Here is a 22438-nt window from a genome sequence, read left to right on the forward strand (position 1 = left end):
GGGGCCTTCCAGCTGGGGGCACAGGCTGGGTCTCTGCGGCTCCAGAGAACCACATAGAAGCACGTGGAAGTGACAGAGAGGCAGATTTCAATTAAGAGTCCCGAAAAGCCTGGCAGACATTGGAGCTGGGATGGGATCCCTCGTGAAGTGGTAAGCTGCCTGTCCTAGGAAGTGGGTAAGCCCAGGTCCCTGTCAGGGGCACTGTAGGGGGGCAGTCCCACCGTCCTCATCTAAGAGTCTGTGGTTCAAGGCTCCCTCTTCCAGGTAACATGGGGTTTGAAAGAACTCACTTTGATCACAGTGATGGGGATTCTGGCCCCTGCAGCAGGTGTTAGAAAATGCTTGGAGGACTTGAGCCGAGCTTTATGCTCCTCTGAATTTACCTTGTAGATGCCTGCTGCCTGCTGGCGCTGAGGGAGGGCCCGTGTCCTAGCTACAAGGGTGGCCGGACCCTTCACCAGGCTCTGCTACCCGAGGCTGCCCCCCAGTGGGACCTGCGGAGGCCTGGCTTAATGGGCAGAGCTTTGTCCACCGCAGAGATCCTGGGGCAGGGGCCTGAGTGGGTGAGACAGGGTGGAAGGGGCCAAGAACCACTCAGGGCTTCCCTCCAGAGAGCGGTGTCAGCTCAGATTACCAGTTGCTGGAAACTGGACACATTGGGCCAGGACAGGCAGAGCCTGTGGGCATCTCCAGCCTGTCCCCTCATTGTCTGGACAGGACCCAGACGTGCCGGTGGTTCCTGCCATGGGCTCTGTCTCTGGCGTTGGTGGGCCTGGGTTTTGATCAGTAGCTGTGATTGAGGGAGGATGATTTCTCTCCTAGTTCCCAAGTTTTGCCAACAAAATGCAGATAGTAATGTCTCCCTGGAAGGGTTTTGTTATGAGTGAATTAAGTGAGGTAATGGTAGAAAACACTGTCTGGGGCCAGACCCCTGGAGGTAACCCCAGGATGTACCAGTGACAGAGGAAAAGGGAAGGGGCCAGTACATGTGTCTTAAAGAACAGGTTTGCTCAGCGGGGGGGCCAGGACCCATGCCACTGGGGACTGCTGGGACACTGTGTAGAGCAGGTCCTTGGTCCTGGGCGGGGACTGTGCTCTCCCCCACCATATCCGAATATCTGGCCCATTGTGGGCAGGTGGAATGTGGTCGCTGAACTGAATGGAACATCTGGAGGTTTCTGCAGAAGGTAGAGAGAAGTAGAAGGGTCTGGGGAGAGACCCACCCAAAGTCATACCTGCCATCCTTCTGGAGATGCCGGGGCCTTCCAGGCTGGAGGCTGGATCTCTGGGCTGAGAGTCTCAGGAGGCAGCCACTGAAGAGCTGAGAGGGTCCCAGAGGGGATTCAGTCCGGTCCTTATTTCATAATGGGGGGCGCAGTACAGGCCATCTGCCAGGGCTCAAGTCCCTGTTGGGCCACCTGCCAGATGCCTATCTTTGGGCAAGTAATTTAACTTCTCTGGGCCTCAGTTCCCTCTCCTGTGAAATGGGCAGAATTCTGGTATCTCTGCCTGAGACAGGATTCTGGGGACGAGTAAATAAATTAATGTTGAGAACTGAGACTGGCACACAGTAAGCACTCAATACATGTAAGCTATTGTTGTAGTTGTTACGATTCTTAGACGAGAAAGCTGGAGCACTGGATGGAGGAGCGTCTAGTTCGAGGCCAGGCGGTGAGTTGGCGACAGCCTGGAATTCAGGTTCTTTCCATTGTGGCAAGCTCACAGAGCTGTAGAGGGTGAGGGCAGTGGAGGTGAGAGGCAGGGCTGGCCTTTTCCTGCTCTGGGCCTACTCCTCACCCTGCCTGTCAGGGTGCAGCCTCCAGGCCTCTGGAGCAGCCCTAAGAGCCTGCTTATCTTGAAGGAATGGGCTTGGCTTAGAGGAGAAGCCGGGATCCGGATAACCTGTTTGCCTGTCTTCTGGCTCCAGGCCCTTCCTTCGGTTTTGGTGAGCTTGGAGTTTAGCGAAGGGCTCGCCGAGTGTCACAAGGAGGGAGATACTTGGGAACTGGAGGGCTTGTGGGGAGGGCATACTTCTCTCCATCTCCACAGGTACTCCCTGGCCCTCTGCCCTCCCCTCTTACCTGGACTAGTGCAGTGGTGCTCCCGCTGCTCTCCTCTGTCCTCATCTTGTCCCCACGCCTGTTTTTTGTACAGGTGCATCTCATGCTCTATTCTCCCATCCTCTTTGTGTTCTTGCTTTTCCTTGAAACTCCCTTGGGCTCTTGGCCACAGGGCCTTTGCTCTTGTTACCCCTTCTGCCCAGGATGCTCTTTCCTTCCCTCTTCACCTGGATATCCATCCTTCAGGTGTCAGTTTACTGTCTGTCCTCAGGAAGCCTCCTTGGGTACCCTGACCAGATCAGGCCCTTACTCCAGGCTCTCAGGCCCCTTGCCTCGTCTTCCCAGCACATCTCGGAGGCTGTGATTGTGTCTGTGTTGGTATGCATATCTGGTTAGAGAGCATTTCTCCCACTGGACTCAGCTCCCTGAGGAACAGATATTTGTCTGCTTTTGCCCACCGGCATGCCTGGTGCTTATCATGATGCCACACACACAGTGAGTGCTCAGTAAACATATTTGAATGAATGCATGTTGGGGTGGGAAGCCCATATCCCCTCTACCTTTGCCAGGGGCCGGAAGCCCTCATTTTGCAGGCTGAGATGGGGCTTCCACAACAAACGTCCCCCAAGAGGGACCCCCGGGGTGGGACACCATCCGGAGTATGCCACATAGGGGCCCCTTCCTGACGGTGCTAAAGAAAGATGCTGGTTCAGGGTGAGGGGCTGCTGGTGCCTGAGGACAGAGGTGGGGGCAGTCAGGGATCAGAGAAGCCCTGGGAGAGTGGTGGCACCCCCTGCAGACTGGGTGCTCAGCAGCCTGCTCACCCCGGGGCCCCACTGCATGCAGGGCTGGTTCAGAGGGGAGGGCAGCAGAGAGACCAGCTCTACTCGTACTCCTGGCCAGCGGGCAGCCCACCCTGTGGTCTTGGCTAAATTGTTGCCACTTGGCCTCTCCCCTGCTGGGTTTCTTCATCTGGACCAGGCCAGTGCTTTGCAAACTCTTTCTTTAGAAACAGATACATGTCACCAACAGAATCATGTAGAGAAACTCATTTATGAGAATCAGGTAAAAGCAGCCTGCTACTTTAGTTCATCTATTCATTCATTGATCATTCATATTTATTTGCAGAATCTGCAAAATTAGGGCTTTGGTGCCAGGCACTGTCCTAAGTCCCGGGGCTATGTAAGTGAGCAAGGCAGACAAAACCCCCCATCCCTGTGGGACTGACATTTCACTGGGGAGGCAGATGATCAAGAGGACACATGAATGAAATGTATAGTATCAACAGGTGGTGATGAACGCACAGCCAGTGCCAAGGTCCTGAGGCAGGCTCCTGCCTAGTGTGTTGGGAAGAACAGCATGAGGCCTGAGTGCCTGGAGCAGAGCAAGTGAGGGAGAGAGGGGTGGGTGGTGAGATCCAGAGGCTCGGGGGTGGCTTGCGTAGGGTCTAGTGAACTCTGGCTGAGATGGGAGCCTCTTGAAGAGAGGAGGGACATGATCTAAGTTGGGTTTAAATGGGTGCCAGCTGGGGAATGGGCTATGTGATGGGATGGGTGGTAAGTGTGGGAGGTGGGGGACCAGTAAGGAGGCTGCTGGGATAGTGCAGGCCAGAGATGCTGGAGCTGTGGCCCAGGGTGATAGTGGCGGCGTGGTTGAGCCGTGGTTGGATTCTGGGTTTATTTGCAACGTAGAGCCACCAGTATTTGCTAATAAATCAGGTTTGGGTGGTGAGAGAGGAATCAAGGACATGTCTGATCCTGTGGACTGAGCAGCGATTACCTGGCTAGGAAGGACTTTGGGAGGATCTGGGGGTCCCAGTAGATGGCCAAGGGGAGCAGGCAGTGGGTGGGAGCCTGGAGTTTGGGGGTGGGTCAGCAGGCTATAGGTGGCCTGGGAATGAGTGGAGAGAGGGGCTGGAGGACTGAGTCCTGGGGTTGCCGGCATTCAGGACCAGCCAAGGAGGCTGAGGAGGTGCTGTCTTAGAGGAAGGAGAGCACCAGGGGAGCAAGGAACTGGGCAGCCAAGTGGAGGGACTGCATGGTCAGATGTGCTGTGGGGTCAAGTGCTGTGAGGACTGGTCGCAGGGCTCAAGCAAGAGCCCCCAAACCACAGGGGATCACCTGGCTCTTGCCTGCTTGGTGGCATGTCCCTCTTGCTCTGGTCTTGGCTCCCCTCCCCCGCCCAGGGCTCAGGCGCCCTTTCTCCTCCCCGGGAGCCCCAGAGCTCCAGTGGGGCCTCCCCTCCCCCGCCAGCCGGCTCTGGCCCAGGCTGTGATATAAATTACACGGAGTGATGGTGATGTGACTTTTATCGGCTCATGTGTTCAATAATGTTAATACATCCCATTATATCATATATTAATACAGAGCCGTATATTACAGGCGGCGCAGCACATTAACTCGGGAGAGCCCTGGGGCAGTCGCTGTGGTTAATTTCCCTCCAGCCCGGCCACGCCCCCACGGCTGGCGCTCCATGTGCAGGAGCCGGCGGCGGGGCGCGGGGCGCAGCCGTGGTTCCGGACGTCTCAGGTGCACCCCACTTGCTGAGCTTGTCCCAGGCTTGCCCGCACCTCCCGCGGCTTGTGGTTGTGGGCAGATGTCATTCCCCTATTGTGGAGGCCCCTCCCTCTGTCCTGACCTTATAAATCCAGCGGGCAGGGGTCGTTAACCCCTCCCCCCTTGAGCAGATAAGGAAACTGAGGCTCGGAGAGGCGAAGCAGTGTGCTCACGGGATGTGCTGGGGAGAAACCTGGGGCACGGACTCTTGACCCCCCATCCTGGCTGCCCCCCGCCCCCCCCCCCCCCCCCCCCCCCGGGGCGGAGGGGTGGTGTGGACAAAGGGCAGGAGCCCGCAATGAAGGTGGAGGGCAGGCCAGGTGTGGCATAGGGCTGCGTGAGCTCTCAGGGGCTGGAGTCAGACAGCCCTGGGTTCAGGTCCTGCTTTGCCACTTGCTCTAGTTTTATGTCCGTGTTTTCATAGGCCTCTGTTTTCTCTTCTGAAAAAACGAAGGTAATGAATAGCATTCTCTTCATGGGGTTATTGTGTGAGGATTAAACCAGATAATCCCTGTAAAGTGCTCATTAAGGCACAGCTACTACCAACACCTGAGCAGCCTCTTGCCTGCTGACCCTCCCCCCATGTCCAGCCCCTGCTCAGCCCCGCAGGTTGGTCCCCTGGGGTGCCGGGCCACTCTGGGCCTCCCACCCTTGGAGCCCCCCACCCCTTGGACACTTGCGTGTGGCCCAGTGCCGCCCAGCTCCCTGGCTCATGGGCAGTGCTGTGGCACAGAGAAAGCCCAGCTTTGCCATCAGATGGGCCTGGGTGACCCCAGGCATGCTCCTCAGCCCCCTGAGCCTCATATAAATGGGGCTACGGCTTCCTGTCCCGGGGCTGTGGTGAGAATCAACAAAGGGAGAGTCTGTATCAGCTAACTGCACCCGGTGTGCAAGCAAGAGGTGTCATCATGACTCCTAGTGTCTTGGACTGCTGCTCTCTTTCTAAGATTTAACATCCATCCTCCCATATGAGCCTCAGAGTAAGGCTTACAGATGAGAAGATGGAGGCTCACCGCTGTGCCCATTTGACAGATGAGAAGATGGAGGCTCATGGGGAGGTGACTGGCCCACGATCACACAGCGAGGCAGTGGGCGGACGGTGTGGCAGCCTGTTTCCTTGCCTCTGGGAACTTGGGCTTTGAGCCCTTCTTGGAAAAAGGGGTGCAGGCCCTGTGGCCCCAGGGGCTCCACCAGGCCCCTGGCCCTTCCTCTCTAGGCCTCTGGGCTCCTCCGTCCCCTGGCCTCCCCTGATATGTATCACTCTTGACAAGGTGATGGAGTCAGCATGTAAAACCTGCAAAAGTGAGTGTAATTTATTGATCTACATTTTGCTTATGAAATAGGACAAGTGCTGATTTGAGGATCTTGTTTGCTCTCGCCCTTGTGCCGCCCGCTCCCCCGCCTGTGCTCTTATCTGCGGTAACTCCTGCGAGCCTGCATCTGAACGGCTCCTTTGTCAGCCCGCCCAGGCCCTCCATTCTGGGCCCTCTGTTCTTCTCCAGCCTCTGTGCCTTATCGGGGCCCCATTTTTTCCTGGGCTCCTAAGAAAGCATATAATGTTTAAAAGGGTGAGACAAGGGACTGAGTAAAGCACTTTCTGGGGAAATATTTGTTCAAAGGCCTGTTGCCTGCATCTGTCTGGTTCTCTCCTGGAAAACATAATTCAGAACAGTCTTGGAAATTAATCCAAGTGTCCACGTGCTCTCCTGATAAGAGGCTGGGTGGGCCCTGGGGAGGGGGAGACAGAGGTGGGTGTGGGCCAGCTCCACAATGATTGCCTTCTAGGGTGTCGCTGGGAAATCAGGGGGCCGAGGGGGTGGGGACAGGGCTCAGCAGGCCCCAGGAGGTGAGGGACACCCCTGCTGAGCCCTGGGGAGGGAGGAAGGAGACCTCTGAGCACCATCTGTGCGTACCAGGCACTGTCAAGGAGGGGCCTGCTTACCCAGGCAAAGCGTCAGACCATGTGAGAACTGGACCTCGGCCAGTGACCGGCTCTGGGACCCGGGCAAGGCCCCAGGGCTGTGTGGTTGGGTCTCCACAGCTGTCTCACGTGCTGGCGAGACTGCGGAGCTGGTCCTCAGGCTGCTCCGTGGCAGGAATGCGGTGGCTCCTTTGCTTATGGGGCACCTGCCCTGTGCCGAGCGCTGAGCGAGGCCTCCTGTGGGGAATAAAAGAAAGGTCCCTGGATTTGTGGAGCTCATGGGTCACGAGGAGGTGGATATTAAGTAAGAAAGTAAATGCTGAGTGCGTTAGAAAGCGATCATTGTTCTGGGGAAGATCAAAGCAAGGAAGGTGGAAGTGGGGTGCAGGGGAACGAGGGAAGCAGGATGGGTGTTAACTAGGGTGGTTGGGGAAGGCCTTCCCAGGAAGGTGATGTTTGAACAGTCTTCTCTCGAAGGGAAGGATGTGAGGGAGCGAGCCACATCCGTGTCTGCGGGGAAGAGCATTAGGGCCAAGAGAACAGCTAGCGCAGATGCCCCGAGGCAGAGCGTGTCTGGTGTGTTCAGGGTTCAGCAAGGAGGTGGGTGTGACTGGAGCCCCGTGAACCAAGCAAGGCCAAGATGGGAGTGGCTGGAGATGAGGTCAGAGGTCATGTGTTGGAAATGCTTTGTTGAAAGGCCAAGTGCTGCTGATAATTTTGACAGACTGCTCTGAGCTGAGCCGTAAGAGGTATTTTATTAGCACCTGGCAGGGGCTCCCAAAGGGAGGCTGCTATGTGAATTTTGCATGAAGAGGGGAGGTCTGTTATATCTCCCGGCTCCTGCTCACCTTCAACACCCCAGTCCTTGCTGCAAGATGATATGAGTTCTTGCCAAGCTGTTGCCCCCATTATGATGCCAGGAGGGAAGAGGCCACTTGTGACTGTGGGGCTGTGTCACCCCGTGTGGGGTGGGACATGGGTAATGGTCCTGGCGAGGGGCCCTGACCTGGCCGGCGGGGGGGCAGTCCCTGGTGACGGTGGAGCTGCCCACACATCCTGGCTCTGCCTGGGGCCTCGGGAAGAGAAGCAGGGGCCAGGAGCCCACTTTCTGGCAGGCTTGGGTGGGGTTGGTGATCCTAATTAAAAGCTTGGATCCGAAAGGCTTGATGATGGAATTTCTAATTAAATCAATTTCATCTCGTCTGGGAGACAGAGGTTTGCATATGATAAGCATGAAATTAATAATTATGTTTAGAAATTAGCTGTTGCTCAAAGCAGAGCCATTTACACAACCCTCTGGGGCCCCTGGCCCCTACCCCTGCCTGATCCTTTGTGCTGGAGACAGATGGGCCACTTCAGCCCAGTGTGTGACAGCCAGGAGTAGAGGGGGGGCCGAGCGTGGGAGAGGAAGTAGGGCTGGCTCCCTCTGCTGCTGCCCTGAGGACCCCACCCTGCAAGAGGTGTGGGCAGCCCTCCTGGTCCCTGGAGGCTGTCAGCATCGCCCTTAGATTCTGTGTGTGCACCAGTGTGCGTGTGTGCATGCACATGTATGTGCGGGCCTACTTGTACAAGGGGGAGGCTGGGGCTCTACACGACAGTAGCCTGGGCTCTGGAGCTTGTCCTTCTGTGTTCAAATCCTGCCTCGGCCACTTGCTAGCTGTGTGGCCTTGGATAAGTTTCTTAACTTCTCTGAACCTCAGTTTTGGGAAAATGGGAAGAATAAGAAGGTCTATTTCATATGGTTATTGTAAGATCAAAGGTGTGAAGGCATTTGTAACTACTTAGGAACTACTTAGTTCCTCGCACATAGTAAGCACTCAATAAATGCTAGTTTTCTTTTCTTTCTTTTTTAAGATGTTATTTATTTGAGAGAGAGAGAACAAGAGAGAGAGTACGAGCGGGGTGAGGGGCAGAGCCACAGGGAGAAGCAGATTTTCCGCCGAGCAGGGAGCCCGATGTGGGCCTCGATTCTAGGACCCCAGGATCATGATCTGAGCCGAAGGCAGATGCTTAACCGACTGAGCCACCCACGCGCCCCTGAATGCTAGTTTTCATGACGATGATGATGATGATTGTGTGCGTGCATGTGTGTGTGTGTGTGTGTGTGAATGTAATTCACTTCAGCCCAAACTAGCGTGTGCTGAATGTAGACCGGACATCTCCAGGCTTGTGAGATGGACATAAGGAAGACCTGTTCCCGGGCGTGCCGGGGCCAGAGCACGATGCTTCTGCCACTCTGTCAGTCATCATTGGTGAGGCTGTGCTGAGAACAAACCACCCTCACGTCTCTGTGGCTTAAAATACATAAACTAGGTACTTACCGCCTCACACGTCTGTGTGGGTCGGCTGAGTGCTCTGGCCCATCTCCTCAGGGACCCGGGCTGGTCTGGAACGTTGCTGGTCTTGGTAGCAGAGGGAAAGTGTACCCTGTAGGGAAAGTGTACCCTGCAGGGAAATACTCCGGCCCCGAAGGAATGGCATTTTCTGCTCCCGCCTCATTAGCTAGAACGTGTCACACGGACGCAGCCAACCACAGGGGTCAGGGAGTTGGATTCTACCGCGTGGCGCCGGGAGGGCAGGAGCTGGACATGTCTCCCGCGGCTCTAAGGACGACATCAATTGTGTGTATGTTTGTTACTGGTTATCCCTCCCACTAGAATGTCTGTCCCACGAAGGCAGGAATTTGTCTCTGTGTGTTCACCCCAGAGCCACAGAGCGTGCAAGTGCTGTGGAAACTCTTATTGGGCGGGCAAATGAATGAACAAATGAACGAATCAACGGGGTTTCTGAGGAGTGCGGGTGGGCCGGGAGATTGTGGGAGGCGAAGGCTGGTGGCCTCGAGAGCAGCTGGGTGGACGGACCACAGGGGCCTGGTGGACAAATTTTGCTGTCTTTTAAGATAGCGTTTGGCTCCTGGAAAATCTGGTGCCCACTTCTCAGTCGCGGTGAGGAGATGTTGCAGGCCACTGTGTGAGAGGAGGGGGGTCTCCAGGCCTGGGGGGTGGCAGAGCCAGGGGGGTGAGTGCCCCGGGCACCGAGGTGGAGACAGAGATGAGATGGTGGGCGCAGCCCCCAGCTGGGGCCAAGTGGCTGACTGGTGGTGCTGGGACACAGGCCAGCCCAGGGCCCGGCCGGGGTGCATGGCCAGGCCCCCGAGTGACTGGATGCCTGGGGCTGGGAGTTGGTGGCAGGTCTGTGTCAGCAGAATAGGGTAATGAGATCCGATTAATGAGGGCGTCCTGGAGTGAGCGGTGCAGGCCAGCCTGACCCGAATTCCCAGAGGATCTGTGGGGAAGTGGCCAGTGGGCCCCAAGTGACCTACTGAGTATGGGGAAAGGCCCCCGACTCGGGGGCCGAGAGGAAGCCCTGGGGCAGGCGTATCAGGGTCTATCCTAGGTCCTTCCAAAGACTGCCCAGATGCCAGCTCAGCCCCGTGCCCAGGGTGCCCTCTCCACCGCCCCCACTTCCCAGGCTTCGGAAGTCCATTTCTCTGTTCTTTAGGGGGGCATCTCCATGCGGTATGGGTGTATGAGGCCTTGTGGCTGTCCTATGCAGTAGGGTTACTCTTTTTTTCTGCTCTTAAACCCTGGGGTCCTTGTCCGAGATGGGCCCAGTCAGGACCAAGGGCGGGGGGCCATCCCCACCCCCTCCATGTGCTGGGTCCACAGCCCCCCTACTCCTCTTATGTCTCCCTGCACCCTTCAGGCGTATCCCTGGTCTCTCACTGTGAAGGCCCTGCCCAGCTGTGCACCTCTTCAGCCTGTCCAAGCCCTCAGCCTGCACTGCCAGGCTTTTCTCTCCTTACAGCTCCCCCACGAGGCCCCCAGTGAATCTCTTGTTGTCCCAAACCTGGCATGTCAGCCTGGAGGTGTGTCTGAACCACCTTTTCCAGCCCCCACCAGGCTAGTTCTCAGCACCTGGCTGAGAGGAGGTGCTTGGTACCCCCACAAGAGTGGGTGAAGTGCCTACTGTGGGCCCAGCTCTGATGGAGACACAGTCCTCCTCCTCCCCTGCCCTCCTGAGGCCCCGTAGAGGGAGGAAGGGTGGCTGGCAACACCCCCAGAGGAGGTGTTGCAGCAGAAGCCCCTTGGGAGACGGCGCGTGGCTCAGGCGGGTGAGGGGGCTGGGGGCGGGGACCGTGTCCCTCAGCCCTGTCCGTGCAGGCCCAGGCCTTTGCAAGCTGGCCTTCTCTCCTCTCACTAGCTCTCTGAACTCCAGTTCCTGCTCGTGCAGCTTTCATGTACCTAAAAGCCTGGCTGCCTTTCATCTGGGAGGAAAATAATGGATGCTGAGAGCTGGGCAGTTGAGGCCTCGAGCAGCCGGGATCAGAAGGGCAAAGAGCAGGAAGCCAACCGAGGGTCTGCCTGGCCTACTGCAGGGCCTCCCCACTTCCCTGGTGAGAGAGGGGCCGCAGTTAGCCAGCCGGGGGTCCTGAGGTCTGCGTGGGCCCTGGCCGGGGCTGGCTGCCGGAGGTGGCTGCCGGAGGTGGCAGCGGGGTCCAGCTTCAATCTGTGGCTGCCCGGCCTGGCTTGTGGGTGGAGCAGAAGGGACAGAGTCAGCTGGGGTCGTGGGCAGGGCCCGAGGCCAGGATTCTGGAATGGCAGAGCAGCTCAGTCTCTGCCTTGTTTCTGGTATCTCCTGGCTGTGATACTCAGAGGGTACTTTCATCTCTCTGAGCCTCCGTTTTCTCATCTGCAAAATGGGCACAATGGTCCTAGCCTCGCCTCCCTCTCTCCTGCTAATAGCTAGCATTTGCTGAGGGCCCCCCTGTTTGGAGCACTTGGCATGTATGTGCAAGTGCAGTCTTCTGTCTTGTCACTGTGGCTTCTTTATAGGGGAGGAAATTGAAGCCCAGAGAGGCTGCTCGCTTGCCTGAGGTCACAAAGCTGGATGACAAGGCTGGGTCACCACACAGCCCCAGGCAGGCTGGCTGCGGGGTGTGCTGGAAGCTTCCGTGCTGTGCAAAGCATTAGGGAAGAGACAGGAAGGGGAGGTGCTTTTAAACATTAAAGCACACAGGAAGAGGTTTGGTGTTATTGTGGGGTGGCCTTGGGGTGGCCATGGTGATGGTCATGGACACCCAGCTGCTTGGCTCGGGGTGCTGCAGGCCTCGTGGAGGTCAAGGTAGAGGTTTGATCCCTGGCTGTTGTAAACAGCCTTGAATGAAGTATCGGCTTTCAGGGAACTGTGCCCTGGGTGGCTCTGGGGCGTGCAGGTTTCCTACCTGTCAGCTCGCTTCTCCTCTGCTGGGTGGTGTGGGACATGGAGCAGCCACTCTCAGGGAGTCCCTCGATTCTGCTAGTCTGGGAGCCAGTGAGTCAGAGCCTGAGCCGTGGGCATCCTGGGGCCCACCAGTGTTGCCGTACCTAGTGGGGATGTGGGGCTGCTGGCCAGGCCTGGGACAGCCTGAGAACAGATTCAGGCTCTAAACACACACGTGTGCGCCTGGACACACAGGCATGTAACATACTTACACATGCACATGCATGTGCACACTCACACACGCACACGTATGTGTAGGGGCCTTTGCATTGGCTGTTCCCTCTGCCTGAAATGCTCTCCCTCAAATACCCACATGGCTCCCTCCTTCACCATCTTGAAGTCTTGACTCAGATGTCGCCTGGTCAGAGAGACTTCCCCCGGCCCCTCTAACAGTCCCCTGCTCTGTTCTTCCTTTTTCTCCTGGGCCCTCATTTCCATCTAACAGCTTAGGATCACCTTTGCATGGCCTACCTCTGTGTCGATTGGGAGCCCCACGAGGACAGAGTGTCCACCTGTCTGTCGCCAGCACTCAGAACTATGCCTGGCAGGCTGTCAGACTCAGTGACTATCGGTAGGAGGAGTAAATGAATGAATGTGCTGGGTGCTCACGTGCTTAGGGCACATGCTCCAGCACGTGCACACACACTCGCACGCACGCGCACACACACACAGATGCACTTGGCATTCGTCTTCATTGCTGCTCAAGCCCGGAAGCAGCTTTTGTCTTTCCCCACGTGGCATGGACCTCCTTGTCACTCGAGAAGCCTGAGAGAGAGAGAGGGAGAGCGCGATTGCGCGCGCGCGCACACGGGGTTGGGGGGTGAGTGCGCATGGAGTGGGGAGAGATTTCTTCACTTCCTCCCTGCCTCCCATCTCAGTCACTCATCCCTTGGGTAGGACGTTCTGCTGGGTGCCAGCTCCAGCCTCAGTGGGTCACTCTGGGGTGCCCCACCTGGCCCTTCCGGGGATGCAGTGGGTGTTGGGAGTAGTCTACTTTTCTTTGTGTGTCCACAGAATGGCCTTGCCCAGCATGATGGGGGCACCTTAGGATGCCTGCTGAGTTGACAAGTGGGCCAGGCATTCTCACACCAGGAGGACATGTCTGGTGCCCCTGCAGCAACCCCACTCGGTGCTGTGGGAGGTCTGAGCAGGCTCTCTGGAGCTCAGGGAGGGCTGCCTGGAGGAGGTGACACGGGCTCTGTGGGCAGAGGAAGCCAGGCAGATGGGACCGAGAGTAGGCCAGCTGAGGTCGGTCAGGGGCCCCTGGAATCTGGGTTCCGGCTGACGCTGTGCTGCCTTTGGCATGGGTGAGGCTGGAGGGAGGAGGGCCTTGGAGGGCCTGCCGGGCCAGCATTCCAGAAGGAGGCGCCCCAGCCCTGGGAGCATAGCCGTAACTAGGCTGGGAGAGAGCTGGCAGAGGGGCTGGGAGGTGTGGGGATAGAGGGCTAAGGGAGGTATAGCAGGAGGGATTATAGCTCACCTCAGAGCTAACTTTTCAAGTGTTTACTGCCTGCTAGCCATTCACAAAAATTCCCTCATGTGACCCTTGCAACCCTATGAGACAGGGATTGTAATTATTCCCATTTTGCAGCTGAGAAAACTGAGGTCTGGAGAGGTGAAGTAACTTTCTGGAGGCTTCCCAGCTAGTGGGTGGCTGAGCTGGGGTTTGAACCTGAGCAGTTGAGCTCCCCAATCTCAGCTCGAAACCACCCTGCTAGGAAGCTTGGAGGGCCTGGAGCTGAGGAGGAGCCTGCGAGGGCCGGGGGAGGTGGGGCTGGCAGGGGATGCTGGCTTATCCCCCTGACGCTACTCCGGAGGCTCTCTCCTCCTCTCAACCACTTCAGGGTTGGGTCCCTTTTCCAGGGTCTGGGGAGTTGTTGGCAGAACAAAGGTCCTTCCTGTGCGCCTGAAATCTGAGGCCAGGGCACCCCTGCAGACTGACCCGCTTACCCGCTTACCCTGCGGGAACTCCATGCTCGGCCCTCCCACCCTTTGTGGGAATTGGGGTGTGCAGTGGGGCGGGGGCCTGGGTCCTAATACCTGGACATCCACCTGTCCGTCTGCCATCCCAGCCCATGCTGAGTGCCTGAACTAGAGGAGAGGTGGGAGGTGGCTTGAGGGAGGAATGAGGGGTGATGAGTGAGCAGTCTTCTGTGTGAGGGGCCCTGAGACCTCCCTGGGCTTCCTGCTCCTCTGCTGGATGCAGTCCCTTTTGACTCCAGTGCCGTGTTGGGAGAAAACATCAGAAGTAGGAGACAAGCTTCTTCTAATTAGGAAGAGAGTGGGTTCCCGGGCGTGTGATGAACACTCCTTGCTGAGGACCAGGCACCGAGGGAAGCTGACAAACAAATCTGTCTTCTTTCGGGACCTGCTGGGAAGGCAGGTCCTGGCCCTGCCCTCTCCAACACCTGCTCTGGCTCCAGCTCCAAATTTGGGGCTCTTCTGTTCAGCGGCATGCCCCAAGGGTGCTGTTGATTTTGTTTTGTTTTATTGTTAAAAATGTGTTAAATCCGGACATTTCGGCTGCATGCAAAACAAATGGGGTGGTGAGCCCCCAAGTACGTGGGACTCAGAGTTGTCTGCTCTTGGCCATCGTTCTTTCTTCTTCCATGTGCTCCCATTGTGATGCTTTTGAAGCGAACCCCAAACCTCATCATATCACCGCACCCCTCAGTGTTTCAGTACAGACCTCCAAGGCAGTAGGTCTCCACTGGGGATGGTTCTGCACCCCAGGGGGCCCTTGGCAATATCTGGAGACATTTTTGGTTGTTGTGACTGGGGGAGGGGTGTGCTACTGGCATCTGGTGGGTAGGGGATGGGAATGCTGCCAAACATCCTTCAGTGCAAAGAATAGCCCCCCAACAAAGAATCAGACCCCCAAAGTCTTAGTAGTGCTGAGGCTGAGAGACGTTGCTCTGAATGACAGACCCTTAAACACCAACCAGCCCCTAAAACCATGATACCCCTTGGCTGACCCTAAAAATAATGACGCTCCTAAAATTAACCACCAACTGTCCAAACAGAGACCACGTTCTAGAGGGCACTGTGTTCATGCTCAGCGCTCTCCACGGCAGAGGGGACTGGCTAGTTTTCGGAGGCCATGGACACAAGTAGGAGAGGGGACGGATACAGGTGCTCGGGAAGATTATACTGTGGTTTTCCAAGCAGGTGGTATGTTTGCATGATTCTGCATGTAAAACATGCAAAGGGTACCAAGGGAAGGCTCTCCCCTCAACCCTGTCCCCCAGCCACCCAGTTCCCTCTCCGGAGGCTGTTTTGTTTCAGAGTGGGGAGGGTCCATCCTGCCCCCTCCCATGATAGGCGGGGTGCTGCTCACGCACGGAGCTGGCCTTGCTGCTTTGCTCCTGCTGTGGGTCTTGGAGAGCTGTCTGAGCCTCGCATGGAAAGCTCCCAGGATCTTTTTCACGGCTGAGTAGTATTCCTTGTGGGGCTGTGTTTTTTTTGTTTGTTTGTTTGTTTTACCAGATTATTTCCAAAGGTTTGCTCTTACAAACAGTGCCATGGGGGTTATATGCCATCTTAGAAAGACCACAAGAGCTACAATGAGAGGGCTTGGGGTTACCCTTAGTTGCTCAGCGAATCTGGACAAGCCATCATCTGTTTTCCCCACCCCATCTTTCCCTTTCTCCTGAGTGAGTTCAGTGAGGGGAGACAATGAGGGGCCTGCTGGGGCCCACCTGGGGGGCATCACGGGGGGCCGAGCTGGGCCATGTCCTTGTCCTCATGGGCGTCCTCCATGGAAGGTGGACCCTTGCTGTCCCTGGGGATGGGGACACCCTAGGCATAGGCCAGGTGGGCAACCACTTGTCCAGGGGGCGCCCCAAATCCTCTTGTCCTCTGGAACATTTCCCACCCTCAGTGGCCAGACTGGCCAGGAGGTTTTTGTCCTTGGGTTGGATGTCAGCCATAGGAAGAAGGGCAGCTTAAGGGCTCTGCATCTCACCTTTGCATGGAGAGGGCCCAGGTGAGGTCTGTGGGGGCACAAAAGTGCTCTGTGGCTGGGAGCACCAGGGCTGGGGGCAGGGTGCTGGAATCTGCCATGGAGGCCTGTCTGGACCCTGTGTCCCAGGCTGTGGAGAGAGGGACTTCCTGGGGACCTCACCCACTCTGTCTTCCTGTGATTCCATCCTCTGGGTGGCCAGGGATGTGGGATAATGATGGGGACCCAGGCTCTGTCTCCTCTGAGCTGGGCAGGACGAAGGAGCTGTGAGTTCGGCGTCTGCTGGGTGCTGACATGAGGGGCTGCCTGGGGGAGGGTGATGGGCCAAATGACGTCTCAGGGCCCCTCTTGACACCCTCATCCCCACCCCATCCACAGCCTGAACTGTGTCATCTACCTAGGGATTTTCCCCTGCTGGGATCTTCCAGCCCTTTTGTAAATGGAGGCACCCAGAGGCTCCAGTGTGTGTTTATGTGTGTAATCCTGTATGATTCCCTGGTGTTTGTTTGTGTGTGTGTGTGTGTGTTTGGGGTACCACCAGACACAGGACCCAGGTGATGCTGGTTGGGACACTTTTCTGGAAGAGGAGGGCTTGATGCTGATGCGCCAGTCACTTCTCACCCTGATGTCAGTCTCACTCCCACTGGGGATGGGGAGGACCTGGGGAAGCCTGGCAGTGGGGGCAGCTGAGAGGAGGTGGGAAGCATTGGGACTCTGGGCTGGAGCCAGGGGAGGGCTACCCAACCAGCTGCTCACACTTCTGGGCCTTAGTTTCCTCCTGTGTCAAGCGGGCTAGGACCCACCCAGCTGACATCACAGGGTCTCCCTCAGGACAAGAAGGGCTGGGGCAGTCCCGAGGCTAGGGGGATGGGAAGGAGACTGTTGTGGAGTGATGTGGTGCTGGCTGGGCACGGTGGGGATGCCAGCCACCCCCATCAGCGGCCCCTCTCGCCCCCAGATCCCCCAGATCAGCTACGCCTCCACAGCCCCTGACCTGAGTGACAACAGCCGCTACGACTTCTTCTCCCGCGTGGTGCCCTCAGACACGTACCAGGCCCAGGCCATGGTAGACATCGTCCGCGCCCTCAAGTGGAACTACGTGTCCACACTGGCCTCGGAGGGCAGCTACGGCGAGAGCGGCGTGGAGGCCTTCATCCAGAAGTCCCGGGAGGATGGTGAGTCATGCTCGGGAACAGGGGGATGTCAGGGCACAGTGGCCCAGCGCTGCCTGAGAGGCTCTCTGGGTCCTGCCGTGGGCTCTGCCTGCCCCGGGCCATTCCCCTCGTGGACCTCCGTCTGTCCCCTGGGCCCTGGGGAGCTGTCCATGGCCTTGCTGGCCGGCTAGGTAGCCCCCAGGACTAGGGGGTGGATGGGAATGACTTTTGCCGACTAGGCCAGGCAGACGGAGGGACTGTTGATATTTCTGTCATGGGATCCAGTGGAACAGTGCTGTTCTCAGGCAGAGGGAGAAGGGGATGGGGTGGAGGTGGTTTTGTTTAGTGAGGGTCTCAGGGACCCAGGAGATGGGGCTCAGCCAGCAGGTCCTGGGAGCCAGGGTTGTGTGAGGCATTGGCTGTGTGGTGGGAGGGAGAGACCGGGGCGGGCAGCGCTATGCTGGTTCCTTGTGGCTTCAGGGAAGTAGGTGCCTGTGGGTGGGATGTGAGGAGCTGGGAAAGAGATGTGCTCTCCTGGAGGTCTCCCCCACCCCCCATCAACCTTACCACAAGCCCCCTTTCCCCCCATTAAGCTCCCCGCCTTCCCTTAATTGTCCTCAGAAGCTCCAGGGATAAAGTTTTAGATATCCACAAGCAATAAGAGGCTGGCACAGCAAGGGTTAACACTCCGGGCAGCCTGAAGCCTGGCCCGCTCAGAGGGTCGGTTCTGATGGCCATGCTGAGGAGGGCAGCCTGCACACGGGGCCGTGGCGGTGGGTGGCCAGCCCAGCAGTCAGTCCCCTGGGTCGGGGGCTCCACCTGGGTCTGGGTGAGCCTTGCCAAGCAGTCCAGTTCATTGAGGGTGGGGTGTTGGGGGGAAGCAGACAGGCTCCTCCCCTCCTGACAGACCCAGCTCCTGGCAGAGGGGCCCCTGGCCTCTCCCAAGGCTCTATCTCTAAATAGCTCACTGTGGTGCCCTCGACCTTGGAGGATGGCATCTGTATATTTATACGTGCGTAGCCCTGGGACTCTAATTGCTTTTCCTGGGGAACCACAGAGTATCCAGAGGCTGGTGTTGGTAACACCCTGTGGGCATCATCCTGCTCTAAGTCTCAGATAAGCCCCTTTAATTGTACAGCCAGAGCAGCTCAGGAGCCTGCAGCCTGGTAGACAGGACAGAAGTGGGGCGGCCCTGACTGATGGCCGGGCTCCAGGCCACTCGCCACGCCGGCGGCTGGCCAGGCAGAGGGGAGCATGGGCTGGATGGGCCCCCACTCCCACCTCCAGGCAGGTGGGCTGCAGCTCCCTGGGGCCCCCTGGTGGTGCTACAGCCCCCTCCCTCTGGCTGCCCACATGTCCTTTACTGCTTTGCTCCAGCACGACACCGGCCCCTCTCTCGGGGCTGGCCCCACCCACCGCACTCTGCCGGGTTCCTGTCCTCAATGGCTGGCATCCTTTCCCAAACGAGCCCACTGCCCTCTGTTTCAGGTGCAGTCTCTACAGGATTTGGGGACAAAGGTGCTAGAAGGAGGGACAGAAAGCCTAGAATTTTAGTGTTCCGTGGTATTCAGTCCTGGGCACGAGGGACCTAGAAGCCACTCCTGGTACTCAGGTAGCTCTCCCTATGCGCCTCACAGCTGCTGAGCACACGTTTGACACCTGTTGTCCCCGGTAATCCTCCCTACCCAGTGAGGTAGACACCCCCATTTTAGAGGGGAGGAAGCTGAGGCATAGAGAGGCCTAATAATAACCAGCCCCAGGTCATACAGGTAAACGGGTAGAGAAGGGATTTGAAGCCAGGCGGTCTGGCTCCAGGGCTAGAGGTCATAACTGCTTTTGTAGTCATCACTCCATCTTCTGCCCCCGTTTCCCACAGATGGGGGCATGACAGACACACACACACACACACACATACACACACAGCCTGGAGGGACACTTGCTGACATCTTAAGGGTGCGAGAGGCATGGGATTGGGGTGAGGTCTAGGTATTGCATTTTTTAAAAAAAAGATTTTATTTATTTATTTGTCAGAGAGAGAGAGCATAAGCAGGGGGAACAGCAGGCAGAGGGCGAGGGAGAAGCAGACTCCCCACTGAGCAAGGAGCCTGACACGGGGCTTGATCCCAGGACCCTGGGATCATGACCTGAGCCGAAGGCAGACGCTTCACCGACTGAGCCACCCAGGCGTCCCTAGGTATTGCATTTTGGCTGAAACTTGGACTATTGTTTGAATTTTCCACAAGCATCTAATCAGGCATTTGGTGGTCAGAGAATATATAGTCTACTCAAGACTTTTACAGAGGAATTCTAGAAAAAGAAGAGAACTAGCTGTGCTGCCAGGGCCTGTGGCTCAGGGGCACTCCTGGCCTGGCGCAGGTGTCCCTCACAGCGCCCCCTGCACCCCATCCCATCACCGAAGGCCTGACCTCCCACGTCCTTAGACCCTCCTCCTGTCTCCCGTTGCAGCCCCGGGGCCCTGGCTGGGCCCGCTCTCGTGTATGGGCCTTTAGGCCTCCCCACCCCACCTGCTAAATGAAATTTGATTTGGAGGAACGTCTCTGGGTGGGTGAAAAGAAAAGGAGAGAGAAAGCCGCGCTCCAGCTGGCCAAATTGAAATCAGAACTGAGCGGCCTGTAGAAAGAGGCCGCTGTACCTTGTAGCCTAATCCCTGTGAAAGATTAAAGATGTCTTTGGCCGTATATGGTATTGATTCGTCCTCTGAAGTATAAATCATCTGTGAGTTGCTCAGAGGAGTGCCAGGCAGCGGAGTAGAGGGGAGGGCGTGCTTGCCAGGCGGAGGATGCACATCAGAGCTGAGGGGAGAGCTTGGCCAGCGAGTCCTGGGTGCCTGCTGTGTGGGCTTGGGGTCCTGCAGGGGAGCACCATTGCGTCCATTTTATAGATGAAGAAACTGAGGCCCAAAGGAGTAGGTCATTTCCCCAAGGCCATATAAGCAGGATGTGGAGGACCAGGGACTGGAACCCAGCTCTGTCCTCTGGGTGGGGAGCTCTTGTGTAGCACTCAGCATGGGTTGGGCCATTGGCACGGGGCTTAAAGAAAGCCCTGGCCAGCGTTTTCCAGCCCCCATCAGCGCCGTGCTCTCCCACCCCAATCATTCAGTCATGTGGCTCATGCCCCAGGCCATCCTGTGGCCCTTGGTTGAGCTCTGCCCTGTACCAGGCAGCCTCCCTGCACTATCACGAATCCTGGTGACAACGTTGTGGGTCCAGTGTTTCTGTTCCCATTTTACAGAGGGGGGAACTGAGGCTCCAAGGGGTGAGGTGGCTTGCCCAGGCTCACACAGCGAGGTATTGGAGCAGGACTTGGAGCCAGGCTGTCTGTCTCCCCGCCGCCCGAATCACCGAGGTGGCAGCGTGTGGTTAACGGGCAGCTTCTGGAAGACAGATCTGGGCTCTGGCTTGGCTGCCTCTTGGCTGTGAGAGCCCGGGACAGTCACTCAGCTGCTCGGTTTTGGTTTTCTCACCTGTGAAATGGGGATAAACCTGGTCGCTGCCAGAACGGAATGTGCTTCTGGCCCACGGATGTGGGAGCTCAGAAACACACATCAGAGGGCTCTTATCTGGGGTCCCGCTGCCTGGGCTGCAGCCCTCCCTGTCGCCTGGCCACTCCTAGGGAGGCCCAGGGAGAGCTGGAGGGCCCGCGGGGACCAGGCTGGGCACTAACAGTAGCTGTAGGTCATGTTCAGGGATGAGGCTAGGACAGGACAGCTGGGCTGGTGGTGCCCGGGCAGCGAGGTGAGCTCCAAAGGCAGCTAGGGCGGGACACGCGTCGGGGTGAGGGCTGCATGTATGTGATTTTCTGGACATGTGATTGGGGGGCCTGCCTCGGTAGGGGTGTCCGTGGACAGGCCTTTGTGTGTGTGCATGCTCGCATGAGGCATCTGGTGCATTTCCCCATCTTTGAACGCCAGGACTCCGTCCTCCTGGCCAGGCTGCTGAGTAAAACCTGGGATTAGGCATGCCGAGCAGGCCCCGCCTGGGCTCTGGAGACAATGGGAGTTAGTCACCCCGGGAGGGAGACAGCCTGAGGGGGTGGTACCAACGTGGCCCTGTCCTCAGTGCCTCCCTCCACCATCCTGGGCCCCCTCAGGGTTGGGGTCTGGGGTATAAACTTTTATACCCCCACAGCATTTCTCTGCCCATGGGGCCCCATGTGAGCCTCAGTTTACTTCCTGTAGTACTCCATTTCACGGATGAGGAAAACAAAGGCTCAGGGAAGTTAAGGGGCCTGCTCAAGGTCAAACAGAAGTGCTGAGTAGCAGCCCAGGCCTCCTGTGTGGGTGATGGGAGAATGGATGATATTAGTAGGTAATATTGATGGAGTCCTTCTATGGACCAACTCTTGTTTTTTTTTTTTTTAAGATTTTATTTATTTATTTGAGACAGAGAGAATGAGAGACAGAGAGCATGAGAGGGAGGGGGGTCAGAGGGGGAAGCAGACTCCCTGCCGAGCAGGGAGCCCGATGCGGGACTCGATCCCGGGACTCCAGGATCATGACCTGAGCCAAAGGCAGTCGCTTAACCAACTGAGCCACCCAGGCGCCTGGACCAACGCTTGTTTTATGTACTTCATGCATATTAACTCATTTAGCCCTCAAGACAACCCCATTATATGGATGGCAAAACTGAGGATCAGAGAGGTTAAGCAACTCCCCTGAGGTCACACAGCTGGAAAATAGCAGGAGTGGAATTTGAATCCAGCAGGTGGTTCCCCCACCTCTGGTGCATGTGGCAGGAAAGACACAGGCCAGCTCCTGGCAGGGGCTTCTCCATGGGGTCGCCTGGGGGCTTTGGTTCTGGTCCTCTCTGGTGAGCGATTCCAGCACCCTGGGCACATCCAGGCCTGTGCTCCTAGGGTGGGAACAAGATGGCCGCTCTGGGTGGTGACAGGGCAGGAAGGGGCGGGGGTGGATGGGTCAGCCTGCTCCTTGGAGGACGTCCTGTCCCTTGCTCAGTGAGAAGTTCCAAAGCCTCATCTCCCCGCTGTGTCCCTGTGTCCCCTATTGGTATTCCGGAGACACTGGTGAGTCAAGCTGTTGCTGGTCTGACCTCCAGCTCCAGCTCCCAGGGCTGAGCGTCAGACTTGCATTTAGATGGCTCGGGTCAGCGCAGCAGCACGGATGGAGACTGGCAGGGCCGGCAGCCGAGGCTCAAGGCTGGGGCGCCTCCTCATCCCACTGCTTATGTGACATCTCTGGACTCATCTTCTCTTGCTGTAAAAGGAACGCTCTCCTCCTGGAGGCTCCAAGGGGATGGGGGAAGAGCTTGGCCAGCTGGAAAGATTTGTGGTACCGGGGTTGGGGGTGCTGGCTCTGCTTATGTATCTGGGAAACCAGAGAGGAGAGGTTTGTCCCAGGGTGCCCCCAGGATCCAAGACCCCCTAATGGTGGACAGAATGCCTGCTTCCCTTCCCGCTGCCCCTGGCCTTTTCTCCTTCTTCTCCCCTCCATCTCTCTGCTGCAGCCACACCTGCCTCCTCACTGCTCCTCTAGCACTCTGGGCATC

General features: G+C 57.4%; 1 protein-coding gene across 2 annotated transcripts in view; it reads left to right on the forward strand.

Moving 5' to 3' along the window:
- GRM4 (glutamate metabotropic receptor 4) overlaps positions 1–22438 on the forward strand; it is a 105143-nt gene that overhangs the window by 24644 nt on the left and 58061 nt on the right. For both annotated transcript variants that reach the window (XM_021684584.1, XM_021684585.1), the window contains exon 2: positions 16718–16934. In XM_021684584.1, the coding sequence (XP_021540259.1) occupies positions 16718–16934 (217 nt within the window). The remainder of the gene's footprint in view (positions 1–16717; positions 16935–22438) is intronic.

Source organism: Neomonachus schauinslandi, chromosome 8, assembly GCF_002201575.2.
Source record: "Neomonachus schauinslandi chromosome 8, ASM220157v2, whole genome shotgun sequence".
Taxonomy (NCBI): Eukaryota; Metazoa; Chordata; class Mammalia; order Carnivora; family Phocidae; genus Neomonachus; species Neomonachus schauinslandi.